Source organism: Callithrix jacchus, chromosome 5 (genome assembly GCF_049354715.1).
Source record: "Callithrix jacchus isolate 240 chromosome 5, calJac240_pri, whole genome shotgun sequence".
NCBI lineage: Eukaryota > Metazoa > Chordata > Mammalia > Primates > Cebidae > Callithrix > Callithrix jacchus.
This window is the reverse complement of record NC_133506.1, coordinates 130,475,858-130,489,402: the sequence shown is the minus strand read 5'-3', so window position 1 is coordinate 130,489,402 and position 13,545 is coordinate 130,475,858. Positions and strand designations below refer to the sequence as shown.

Below are 13,545 nucleotides of genomic sequence, written 5' to 3'. Positions count from 1 at the left end.
AATAATGGCTATAAGCAAGCCTAAAATAATTTCTTAATAACCCCTATAATAACAACAAACATTATGAGCCCAGTTAAAAGATGCAATAACTGAGGCACAGAGATGTTGTGTTGTCCACAGTCATGCAGCTTGCAGGTGGTGCTGGTGGGTTTAGAGCTAGGCCTGTCTGACCCAGCAGTCTGCAGGTTTATGCTCTTGGCCATGACACCTGAACAAATGCATCTTCTGGTGTGCCCAGCATGGCTCGCCAGACATCAGAGTTGGGTGTTCCCTGCTCTTGGGAGAGTGTTACGCCCCTGGGACCCAACGCCTGCTAGGCCAGATGCCCCCGACCCCACTCCTTCTGCAGACATATCTCCTCCTCCCCTCCTCACCCTGCACAGTCCCCTCCCTCCTCTTTTTCACATAGTGACGATGCTCAAGCCCTGTGGCCCAGCCCTGCCAAAAAATGACACCTCTTTCGTTGAATAATTAAAAGCAGGAAATACCCACTCTATAAAAGGAAGTGAATGAGTAAGAAAGTCAGAGGCGTCTAGATGCACACAAGGTGCAAGCCTGGGCCCAGGCAGAGCTTCCAGAGTGCAGCTGGGATCTGCGTTTGCCACTGATGCAGATCAGGTGATGCGGAGCCGGGAAGGTAGAGCCATGTGGCTTTCCCCAGCTCTGCTCCTTCTCAGCCTCTCAGGTGAGTGGGGCTGGGACCTCGGGCACTTGGTATGACAGGGGCAGAGCAGAGAGGGCATTTATCCTTCCACATCCAGGGAAATCAGAGGTGGCTTTGTGAAGTTTTTCAACTGGGGCACTGGGGACTGACATCAGTGCCTCGGGCCCTGAGAACACAGAGGGAAAAGAGTAGAACCAGCCGGTAAGGAAGAATTGAGACCCGGCACGGTGGCTCATGCCTGTAATCCCAGCACTTTGGGAGGCCAACACGGGTGAATTACCTGAGGTCTGGAGTTCGAGACCAGCCCGGACAACATGGTGAAACCCCATCTCTACGAAAACTACAAAATTAGCCAGGTATGGTGGCAGGCACCTGCAGTTCCAGCTACTCAGGAGGCTGAGGCAGGAGAATTGCTTGAACCTGGGAACCTGGGAGGCGGAGGTTACGGTGAGCTGAGATCATACCACTGCACTCCAGCCTGAGCAACAAGAGCAAAACTCCATCTCAAAAAAAAAAAAAAAAAAAAAAAAGAAGGCTCCAGGCTTGGGGCAATGGCTCACACTTGTAATTCTAACACTTTGGGAGGCCAAGGTGGGACGATTGCTTAAATCCAGGCATTTAAGGCCAGCCTGGGCAACATAGTGAGACCTCATCTCCACAGAAAATTCACAAAAATTAGCTGGGCATGGTGACACATGCCTATAGTCCCAGCTACTTGGGAGGCTGAAACTGGAGGATCCCTTGAGCTTAGGAGTTCAATTCTGCAGAGTTATGATCGAACCACTGCACTCTAGCCTGGGTGACAGAGAAAGACCCTGTCTCAAAAAAAAAAAAAAAAAGTAAAAAGACTCTGGGTGGCTTAGTGGGTGAGACACACACATAAACAATGAGCAGGACACAATAAGGCTTTGGCGGAGGTGTGTGCAGAGGATGAAGCAGTTCTCTCTGGTGAGCTACAGAAAGACTCACACAGCTGTGCACTTGATGTGCTCTGTAGCAGGAAGGTCGGTTCCTGAAGCAGAGCTGAGAGAAGAGCACTCTAGAGAGTCGGGGGGAGGGGGGCACCTATACAGAGGGATGGAGGCTTAGAAAGAACGGTGCATCCACGCAGAGGGAGCTGCAGTGTGCAGGACATCGCGTCTTGGGGGTGGCGAGGTGAATATGAGGTTGGAAACACTAAAGACAAGACTATGAAGGCCATCCAAGCCAGGCGCAGGAGCGGAGAGTGTCAAAGAAAAAACTCAAGAACCCAGGTGGAAAGTGAGAAGGGCTAGGTTATCTTCTCCATGGCAAACCTTGGTGGATACCTAGAGGGCATTAGGGGACAGTCCAGAATTTTGCACAGGGTGTGCAATATGTGTGAGCCACACAATTTTCTCTTGGAGCCTTGGGACTGACCATCTGGCACAGACAGAGCAGTCCACAGAGGAACAATGGGAAGGGGCACAGCGGGGGAGTTCTGAGACCCGACTCCAGTTCTGCCTGGGGCTGGGGATCCAGACAATTCCCCGGTTGTTCTAAGACCTGGATTTCCAGTGTGAATAGAAAGTCCCTGGCTGGGCACGGTGGCTCACGCCTGTAATCCTAACACTTTGGGAGGCTGAGGCTGGTGGATCGCGAGGTCAGGAGTTCAAGAGCAGCCTGGCCAATATGGTGAAACCCTGTCTCTACTAAAAATACAAAAAAAAAATTAGCTGGGTGTGGTGGCGTGAACCTTAGTCCTAGCTACTCAGGAGGCTGAGGCAGGAGAATCACTTGAACCTGGGAGGCGGAGGTTGCAGTGAGCTGAGATTTTACCACTGCACTCCTGCCAGGGCGACAGAGCAAGACTCCATCTAAAAAAAAAAAACCCAGGAGGTCCTCTTTACGCTCCTCATGTTGGATGGAAGTAAAGAAGGGCTGTGGCTCTCTCTGAATTACTGCCGCTGTTGTTGACTTTACTGATGAAGGGGAAGCCCAGCGGCAATACCAGGAGACTGACTGCTATGAGGGCAGCAGCTGCAGGAATTAGGCAGGACTCCACAGGGCCCAGAATTCACAGGGCTCCGTGATTCAGAATGTTTGCATCACCCCTGGGCTCCAGGTTTGCATTTGAGTTCAGAGATCCCCAGATGGGACCTCAGCTGGGATCCCTAACTCAGTGGGAGAGGGGTGATGCTCCCTCTCTTAATCCCTTCATCCCGGTCACCTGGAGGCCAGGGAGAAGGGTGTGGACAAAATATGTCTGGGTCTACACACTCTCACATGCACACACAACACACTCAGACAATGGAGTCTAAAGCACACGCCCTCATGAAATCACACTCCATACACATCTCTGCCACACACTCATGCACACAGTGACACAAAATGACATGTACACCTGCACTCACTTGCACACAGCCACTCACCAGGTGAAGGCTGAGACCCACCATGACTGCTCTGTGGCTTGGGGAGGGTGGGTCCTGCAGAGACAGGAGAGAGAGGCCCTCCTGGTCCATCCCTGCCAGTCAACACGGGAAAGGGGTGAGTCACTCAAGGATGGAAGAAAAGCCACCCTGTCAGGTTTTTGTCAACAGATTGCCATTAGCCACTGTGGGGGAGTTTCTGTGAGATGGAAGAAAGGGAAAGTCAGAATGACCCAATGTCTGGTAGGATGTCTTCTCATCTGCTTGGTTATATGACTGTCACCTCCACCAAAGCCACAGGAGGAAGGGAGGGCACTGGTGTGACAGCATCCAGTGTGACAGGAGGAAAGAAGATCGGGAGGGTAGGGAAGGAGGCTAGTGGTTGTGAGGCTTTGATTGGCACTCACTGAATCCTCATTTTACATGTGAAAAGAGGGGAGTTCTCGGTAAAACCTATGTTGTACATGAGATAAAGTAGGCATGGGAAATGACCCTTGTCTGTTTGGGAACAAAAGGAAGGTAGTTCTTTTTCGGTTTTGTTTTGTTTTTTGGGTGACAGATCCCAAGCTTCACTTTTCCCCTTGGCATAGTGAGTCTAGGGGTCTTGAGATTTTATTTCCTTTCACAAAGTCTTAATCCCCAGTTTCTCAGAACAGGACCTTATTTAGAGACTGAGCCTTTACAGAGGAAGCCAAGTGAAGACAAGGTCATTAGGGTGAGCCCTCATTTGAAATGACTTATAAGAAGAGGGATGCCAGGCTCAGTGGCTCATGCCTGTAATCCCAGCACTTTGGGAGGCCAAGGTGGACGGATCACAAGGTTAGGAGTTCAAGACCAGCCTGACCAACATAGTGAAACCCCATCTCTAATAAAAATACACACAAAAAAAATAGCTGGGTGTGGTGGTGGGCACCTGTTATCCCAGCTACTTGGGAGGCTGAGGCAAGGAGAATCACTTTAACCTGGGAGGTGGAGGTTGCAGTGAGCTGAGATCATGCCCCTGCACTCTAGCCCAGGCAACAGTGCGGGACTCCATCTCAAAAAAAAAAAAGGAGGGAAGGAGAAAGGAGGAAATGAGGACACAGACATATGTAGAGGGCATCTACAAGACAAGGAGAGAGGCCCAGACCTCCTACCACTCTGCTGACCGTAAGTGTTTGCAAGTGGAAGAGCAAACCCCGCTTCTCCCCAAGGAGAAAGTGATGTGGGGATGGTGGAAGGCACAGATCTCTACCTAGGAAATGAACTCTTCAGAGCTTGACTTGTATGGACACAGCTTGGGCATGATGGACTCTCGGAGGTTTGCAGAGTTGCACTGACCTCTAGGTGCAAAATGAGATGGGCTCAAATGACTGTGACCACTCCAGTCAGGGAGGTTCCAGTGCAGCTGCCTGGATTTCTGCAACGTGGGCGCTGACCCTCCGAGGGGCGTCTCTGTGCTGAGCTCTAAGCTTTGCTGACTGGGGCTCCATTTGTGCACAATTCATCCCTTGCCGTCAGCCCAGACACGGAGCGCAGACCATTCTCTTGATTTCAAGACAAGACCATTCACACCGGGATTTTGTTCACAATGAGGACATGTGGCAAGCCTTCCTGGAGAATTGACACAAAACAGGATGTTTACATCTCACGTTCACAAAATGAAAAACCTGAAATCGAAAGAGGCTATGGTTTTAAAAACCCTTTAGGTCAGGCACAGTGGCTCACACCTGTAATCCCAGCACGTTGATAGGCCTAGGCCAGTGGATCTCCTGAGGTCAAGTGTTCAAGACCAGCCTGGCCAACATGGCAAAACCCCGTCTCTACTGAAAATACAAAAATTAGCCAGGCATGGTGGTGGGTGCCATAATCCCAGCTACTCAGAAGGCTGAGGCAGGAGAATCGCTTGAACTTGGGAGGCAGAGTTTGAAGTGAGCTGGGATTGCGCCACTGCACTCCAGCCTGGGTGACAGAGCGAGACTCTGTCTCAAAACAAACAAAACAAATCAAAACAAAAGCCCTTCAATCCTTCAGCCCGTTCAACAGGGCTCGGCTCCAAGCTGACGGCTGCCCTGTCATTTCCATCCCTACCATCCCTCATAACGACTCTTGACAACACACAGAAGCCTGATTAATAGCTCCAGCCATCATACTCTGTGGTTAGAGAAGCCCCCACATATTTTTTAAACAGGCCTAATTACACTATGAGCCCTTCACAGCTTGAATGACTGCAGCTGGGATTGACGACGCTTTATTCAATGCAGCAGCATCTCTTTTCTGCTGTTAGTGATTGCTGACAAATCCAATTTATGTTTTTGTTTTTGGTTTTCCAAGATGGAGTTTCACTCTGTCGCCCAGGCTGGAGTGCAGTGAGTGGTATGATCTTGGCTCACTGCAAACTCCAATTCCCGGACTCAAGTGATTCTCTTGGCTCAGCCTCCTGAGTAGCTGGGATTACAGGCACCTGCCACCACACCCAGATACTTTTTGTATTTTTAGTAGAGACAGGGTTTTGCCATGTTGGCAAGGCTGGTCTCGAACTCCTGACCTCAAGTGATCCACCCACTTCGGCCTCCCAAAGTGCTGGGATTACAGGCATGAGCCACAGTGCCTGACCCTGAAAGCTTTTTAGATGCTCAGGACAAGTGCAGCTGATGAGGAGGAGGAGAGAGTCTCAGTACCCAGCTCAGGCAGTAGTATGGAGAGGAGAGCTGGGGAGGATGCGGCTGGGGCTGGGAAGACCTCTCCAGAAGCCACTGCCACGATCCAGCCACAGGTGAGGTCCTGACCTGTTGATGAGCTGTCACTGACAGAGCAACCCCCAAATGTCTGGTGTTGGAAATACATCCAAGTCTTCTTTTAAATTAAAAAATAATAATTTTTTAGAGACAGTATCTCACTCTGTCACCCAGGCTGAAGTGCTGTGGTGGATGATCATAATTCACTGCAGCCTTGAGTTCTCAGGCGCAAGCGATCCTCCCATCTCAGCCTCCCAAGCAGCTGGGACCACAGGCATGCACCGTTACTCCTGGATAATCTTTTATCTTTTGTAGACACAGGGTTTCACCATGTTGCCCAGGTCAGTCTAGAACTCCCGGGCTCAAGTGATCCTCCTGCCTCAGCCTCCCACAGCATTGGGATTACAGGCATGAGCCACCTTGCCCAGCCTACACACATCCAAGTCCCATTTGTTTTTGTTTGCGACGGAGTTTCATTCTGTTACCCAGGCTGGAGTGACAGAATGGCTCTTCAAAGTAGAGAGTAGTGTGACTTTCATGAATAAGGAAGTGACTTGCAGAGGTTAAGCAACTCTGCCAGAGTTTCCCAACTAGTTCAGGGTCATCACGTCTTTCTGCATTCAAAGCTCACACCCCCTCTGCTGTCATGCTGTCCTGTGGCCTGCGATGGCGGAGGCTGAAAGAAGAAGAAGAAAATCTAAGGAGCATTTCTAGGGTAGAACTGACTAAGCTGGCTATTAATCAGCCGTGGGGGCTGAAGGAGAGGACAGCATTGAAGAAGATGCCAATGGTAGGCTGGGTGGTGAAGCTGCTGGTTTGAAGAGAATCAAGTTGGTTCTGCTGATTGAATGCTGTGTTAATTTCCAGTGGCTGCTGTAACAAATTAACACATACTCTGTGGCTTAGAACTTCAGAAATTCATCATCTCATTGATGCTTCTGAAGACCAGAGTCTGGCATGGTCTTACTGGTTAAAATTGAGCTGTAGAGTTGCATTTCTTTAGAGCAGTGGGGTCCCCAAACTTTTTGGCACCAGGAACCAGTTTCGTGGAAGACAATTTTCCACAGACCAGGAGTGGGGCGAGGATGGTTTGGGGATGATTCGAGAGCATTACACTTATTGTGTGCTTTATTTCTATTATTATTACCTTGTAATATATAATGAAATAATTACACACTGCACCATAATGTCAATCAGTGGGAGCCCTGAGCTTGTTTTCCTGCAGCGGTCCCATCTGGGGGCAATGGGAGACAGTGACGGGTCATCAGGCATTAGATTCTCATAAAGTGTGCTCAGTGTAGGTCCCTCACACGCGCAGTTCACAATAGGGTTCACACTTCTGTTAATCGAATGATGCCACTGATCTGACAGGAGGCGGAGGTAAGGTGGCAATTCTAACAAGGGGGAGCGGCTGTCAATACAGGCGAGGTCCTGACCTGTTGATGAGCTGTCACCGAGAGAGCAACCCCCAAATGCTTCACTCGCTCGCCCACCGCTCACCTCCCGCTGTAAGGCCAGGTTCCTAACAGGCCATGGACCGGTGCCAGTCTGTGGTCTGGGGTTGGGAGTCCCTATTCTGCAGGCTCTAGGAGAGAATCCGTTTCCCTGCATTTTCCAGCTTCTAGAAGCTGTCTGCTTTTCTTGGCCTGTGGCCCCTTCCTCCTCTTCAAAGCCAGGAACAGACCATCTTCCAATCGGACTCTCCTTCAACTCTCTTTCACATAAAATATCCAGGGAGGTGATCCAGGATACCCTTCCTGTCTCAAGGTCCTTACCTTCATCACATCTGCAGAGTCCCTCTGGCCATGTCTGGGGGACATATTGGCAGGTTCTGTGTATGAGGATGACAACATCTACGGGGGACAGTATTCTACCAACCATGAATGTCAAGTTGAAGAAAGCTAAAATAGCTTCAGGGGGAGAAGGCCCAAGCTGTGAGGAGGCAGCACCTGCCTAGGGAAGTAGAGCTGATTCTCCTGGTCTCCTGCAGAGACCCCCAGCCTGGGCCTGAAGCTCTGAGGCCAAGAGACAGTCAAGAGAGGCTTCCCTGGTGATTCTCTGCCCTTTTATCCACTTCTGCATGATCAAGAAACCTCTGTCACTGAAACAGCCTGTCTGAACACAGCCTAACTGGAGTCAATCAGCGGAGGCAGGGGCAGCCTTTGATAGGCTCACCTCTAACCTGTTTGGCTCGCATCAGGGCTTTGCTAGTCTTTTCACATCCAATCCCCCACTAGAAGAAAGTTCAGGGTGGGAGAATATGGGAAGTAGAAAAGTTCCTCTTTAAAATTTCCTTTCTTGTTAAAGGATAAATTTGCTAGTAACTCTGTGTTAAGCCCTATACAATGTAGCTGTTAGACATGCTTACATACACGTAGTACATTCTATGTCCTTGTACTTTACCAAGACATCTGTGCTGGACATGTTCACAGGCATGTCCCAGCTCTCCACTGCTTTTACCTGTTTAGAAAAGTTTTAAGTTTTTAGCCAATCGGGTTTTAGTTTAGATTGTGAGGTCTGGCTCCAGCCAATGGAGATCAGACACAGCAGTAAGGACAACCCCAAATGTATAAGGGATAAAATGTCTGCTTTTCCTTTGTTCATTATACTCTCGTGGCAAGATGGCAAGCAAGAGTACCCTTCCTGCAGTCCAGGAAGTAAAAATTGCTCGCGGAAAGATCCTTTGTCTCCGTGCTGATTTTTCTTTGTGGCACCGGGCATCTGTTTCCAACAGAGAGGAAGTGCATTCAGTTCTGCAATGAAGGAATTTGGGGTGGAGATCTCCAGTGCGTCTTTATAAGTGGTGGGCTAGCTAAGGGGAGTCTGAGCTACAAATTTGGATTTGGGAGTCATCAGGAAACAAGTCATCATTAAAGCCATGGAAATGGAGAGACTCCCTCTATGGAGGCTTGTAAGGTGAGACAAGATGAAGGCTGGAGAGGGAACCCTGGGAACCCTGCAGAGTGCTGGAGGTGGCTCACACTGGCTCACAGGGCCTGGTTTGGGACACCTTTTCCCAGCTCTGTGTCCAGGGACATCACATGGATAACCTGACATCTGCCACCGTGGGAATATTTACACTACAGAATTTGGCAAATATTAAAACCAGAGTTTTGTTTGTTTGTTTCTTTTTTTTCGAGACAAGCGTCTCAATCTGTTGCCCAGGCTGGAGTGCAGTCCTGAGATCTCAGCTCATTGCAACCTCAATGATTCAAGTGATTTTTGTGCCTCAGCCTCCCACGTAGCTGCCACCATGCCCAGCTAATTTTTGTATTTTTAGTAGAGACGGAGTTTCACCATGTTGGCCACGCTGGTCTTGAACTCCTGATCTCAGGTCATCTGCCTCCCTTGGCCTCCCAAAGTGTGGGATTACAGGTGTGAGCCACTGCACTCAGCCTGAATATGAGATATTTTTTCCCCCAGAGGGCTGGTTGTTAAATATTTGGCTCCTATGAGAATAGCATTGAAAGGACAAGGAAAGAAGGTTGTAGGAGACCATAGTGTCACATGCTAAGCAGGTCTAGAAGCTGGTTGGGCTGGACTGAGGGGGAGGTGGGGATGAGGAATTGGGTGAGCTAAAGACACATCTGGAACTCTCATTCAGTCCATGAACATCAAACTGGCTCAGGCAACAGGAGCTGTATCTTTGGATTCTGTTTTCCAGGCTGTTTCTCCATCTATAGCCAAGAGTCTGTGAGAGCCCCAGAGCAGGGGTCCGTGACCGTGCAGTGCCACTATCAGCAAAGATGGGAGACATACGTCAAGTGGTGGTGTCGAGGGGTGCACTGGGATTCATGCACTATCCTCGTTCAAACCAGAGGGTCAGAGCAAGAAGAGAAGAGGGACCGTGTGCTCATCAAGGACAATCAGAGAGACCACGTGTTCACTGTGACCATGGAGGAGCTCAGGCAAAATGACACAGACATTTACTGGTGTGGGATTAAGAGACTAGGAACTGACCTTGGGACTCAAGTGAAAGTGATCATTGACCCAGGTAAGAACTTTCTCATCTACATGAGGAGGCCCTGAAGCTCAGGACTGGAAAAGTCAGTCCTCTTACCTAGGAGCCTAAGAGAGAGACAGATAGACAGACAGATGACAGATGGAAGGACTGGGAGGGAGGTGAGAGAAATGAAGGGAGAGTGGCAGCCAGCATCACTCTGCTGTCTCAGTCCTTGAGGTCTCCCCAAGAAATCCAGGTGTCATGTGGCAGGGCTGGAAGGGTTTGGGGTGGGAGTGGGAATGTGGACCTCAGCTTTGGTGACTAGTGGCCCAGCCCTGCTTACGACATGGGAGGTGGAGGACCTAGAGCAGCCCAGAAGGTCCTAGTTTGAGTCCTACGAACTGCGCCAACCCAGAGTGGCCCTGGGCATCTTACAATGCCCTCCTCTCTGGGTCCCAAGCCACTACTCTGCTACTTTATCTGGCTGCGTAAGATGAGCATGGGGTAAGGAATCTCATGGAGATGCGTGAATGACAGTGGACTCTTTAAAGCGAAAGGATGGCTTCAATCATGGGCAACGTCAGGGATCTCTCTGGCTGCCCTGGTATCTCCTCCGTGCCTTGGACTCCACTCACAGAATCTGGGGTCTTCCTGCTGTTGTTGGAGTCTGGGAAACAGCCCTCCACACCCACTTCCACCCACACACCCTTGCTCAGTCCTTTGTCAGCTCAGTGTCCACTTGGGTCCATTTGGTGGTGATGTGCAAATACACAATCCTGTGTACTGTCGGGATTGGTACCAAAGAGGCGCATGGACACAGTGGCTACATCTGGGTAAAGAGGAGTCCAGGAAGAGTCAAGCAAGACTTCCTCAGGACTGCCAAGTAGGGGAAGCCCAGAAGATCTAGTTGGGGCAGAGAGGGGATCGAGCAAGACAGGCAGGCAGTACAGAGAGACCAAAAACCATGGCCAGTGTGGAGCTTGAGGGAGAGAGACATTCAGGAGTCTCAGGTTAGGGACTTACAGGGGCATCAGCCTGTAAGACGATCAGGGGCTTCACAGCAACTGCTGTGACCGGAATTACCTGCAGCTCAGACGGGAGCCTACCTAGCATGGCCATAGCCTGGGCTGTTTTGTTGTTGTTGTTTGTGTTTTGTTTTGAGACAGGGTCTCACTCTGTAGCCCAGGCTGAAGTGCAGTGGGGCGACCTTGACTCACTGCAGCCTCCACCACCTGGGCTCAGTGGATCCTTCTACTTCAGCTTCCTGAGTAGCTGGGACTACAGGTGCACATGACCATGCCTTGTTCATTTTCTATTTTTTGTGGAGATGGGGTTTCACCATGTTGCCCAGGCTGGTTTCGAACTCCTGGGCTCAAGTGATCTGCCTGTCTTGGTCTTTCAAAGTGCTGGGATTACAGGTGTGAACCGCTGTGCCTGGCCAGCCTGGGACTTTTGGGAAGAATTTGCTGGGGCTGAGGACGGAAATAAAAGATCACTGGTGGGTCATGGATACTCAGTGCTAGGCTGGCCTCAGGGGTCCCTGACTGAACTGTCCCCAACAAATTGCTTACATAGTTTCTCCTAAGAATGTTCCCTTCCTCACAGTCACTGTTCACCATTTAACTGGAGTGTGCCCTTTTCTTCGTGAGCCTTCTGGAGCCCCCTTTCTCTTTTCTGGACTACCCCAATTTCTAAACAGCCCATCTCCAGAATCTTCTCTCCTTAAGCCCTGCTCAGGCACCACTCCATGGAAAAGAACTGAGATTTGTTTCCGCATCCAGTAGTCCCACTTATAGGATAGGTGGAAAGAGAGTATGAAAAAGTCTCTCTCCAAGAACACATTACAGTGCTTACTCCTATTTAATTTTTAATTTTTCTTGCCACACCTGAAAATGATGGGAAAAAAAAGTCTCTGTGTTGAGATTGAGGTGACTCAGTAGAAGCTCGAGGGGCTGTAGCAGGAGAGGAAAATCCTCCTACTCCAGGGCAAAGGGTCTTCTGGTGAGGGCTGGCAGGGTCGGGTGACTTTGTGAGCCCTGCATGAGCTCCCAACTGTGCCAATAACCCGCGGCTGACTTTGCCTGTGTCTAGTGGGAGCAGCTTCCACACCAGCAAGCTCATCTTCCAAATTGACTACCAACAGGAATATGGGGGTGTTCATCAGCTCCCACAAGAGGTGAGTCATGCGGTTCTTTCTCCTACCCCTACCTGGAGTCCCTCCTAAGGGGAAGCCAAGCCTGGGAACTCCTTCTGCCTGTTACCAAATGCCAGCAGCTGCTCTAGCCGGAGTCAAAGCCCCAGGCCCACCCTCCATCTCCCACCATTTCCCTACTCTTGCTCTCCAGAAAGCTGCTCTGCAGAGCCCTTCTCAGTGAGCATCATCCACCCAGTCAATCGGTCAACCTTGCATTGGTGGCCTCATGGGTGCCAGCGGGAGATAAGAAACCACCCTCCATGGTGCAAGACATCAATGGACACAGACCAGGAGGGGTGATTTACCAACCTGGAGCTGGCATTAGCAGAAACAGAGGCAGGAAAAATAACCTGTATTTGGTGACCTCTGGTGCTTCTGTTGAGCTGAGATGTACTTTGGGCAAAAAGGGTCTCAGAAGGTGACATTAGAAAGGTGACATTTGCCCTGCGCAGAACCAGCCAAGGTGACTGTCAGAAGAGCTCTTGAGATTGAACTAAGGAGGAGATTTATGGGGATCTTTAGAATGGGGCTGCCTGGCCCAGGGTCACAGGCTTTGGCTGGTGGCTCACAGGAGCAGGGTAGGGGAGTGATGTGGCCTTGGGAGGCCCAGGGCTCTGACCACTGTGTCCCCTTCCCCAGGACTCACTACGTGCTCCTGGTATTTGTGAAGGTGCCCATCTTGCTCATCTTGGTCGGTACTATCCTCTGGTTGAAGGGGTCTCAGAGGGTCCCTGAGAAGCCATGGGAACAACCTATCTATATGAACTTGTCCTCTAAACATCTGAACAAAGACATGGCTGCTTAGAGAGGTGGATCTTTAGAGCCTTCCTGCCCTGGACTGCATTTCCAGAAGAGACCTGGATTGTGGAAGGAACATCTCCGAGTCCTTGGGATGCAGCCACTGAGATGGGGCCCTGGGCCTCCACCCTGGTCGTGGAGCTGGTGGGTACCTGCCTGTTCTGCATAGCTTAGGGACTTAGCTGGGGCCTCTCCTGAGCCCCCATCGCCTCCTGGAGTGTCAGCACCTGTTTTCTTGATCAGGAGCTGTAGAGATGGAGCTCAAGCAGTGGACGACTGTGTCCCTACTGCTGGAATAACTTGGGCACAGAGCCTGGGGCCAAAATACAGAGAGAGGTTGGAGGAGACTCCCCAGCCCTAGATTTCCATCATTCCAGAGCCCAGCTCAACACTGTCTTTGCCTGAGAGCCTGACAGATCATTTTTAAAAAATATTTTTCCTTTATGTTCCTATTACTTGAAATCTAGTGAGGGAATAAACTGTAGGAAAAGAAAGCCTTCAAAATAATGGAATTGTTATTTAGCCAAAAAAAAAAAAAAAATGTTTTTCCTGGTAAAGTTGGATTTTGATGACTTGTGTTCATAGGAAAACCGACTGATCCCATGCACAAGGAGGGTGATTCTGGGCTGAGTTCCTGGTTCTGGGGCACGAGGGGCTGGATGAACCCTCTCCCCTGGGAGGACACGGCTCTGAGTCCACAGGGCTGAGGAGGCAATGGGAGTCTCCCCGGCCCACGCTAGTGCTTGGCTTCCTCCTCCCACCTCCTCCTCCTGGCACCCCAAGCTCCCTGCCCACTCCCCCACCTCCCAAAGAGGCTCTTGGGCTTCGAGAACCGCCTCCAG

The 13,545-nt window shown here is 50.4% G+C and overlaps 1 protein-coding gene across 1 annotated transcript; it reads left to right on the top strand.

The window, feature by feature from the left end:
* Nucleotides 1-536: 536 nt before the first annotated feature.
* CD300LB (CD300 molecule like family member b) lies at nucleotides 537-12,838 on the top strand. The gene is given in 5 exon segments (XM_003733048.6): nucleotides 537-613; nucleotides 615-685; nucleotides 9,433-9,762; nucleotides 11,803-11,887; nucleotides 12,545-12,838. Coding segments are annotated over 5 exon segments (729 nt in total). The 3' UTR covers nucleotides 12,711-12,838.
* Nucleotides 12,839-13,545: the final 707 nt, after the last annotated feature.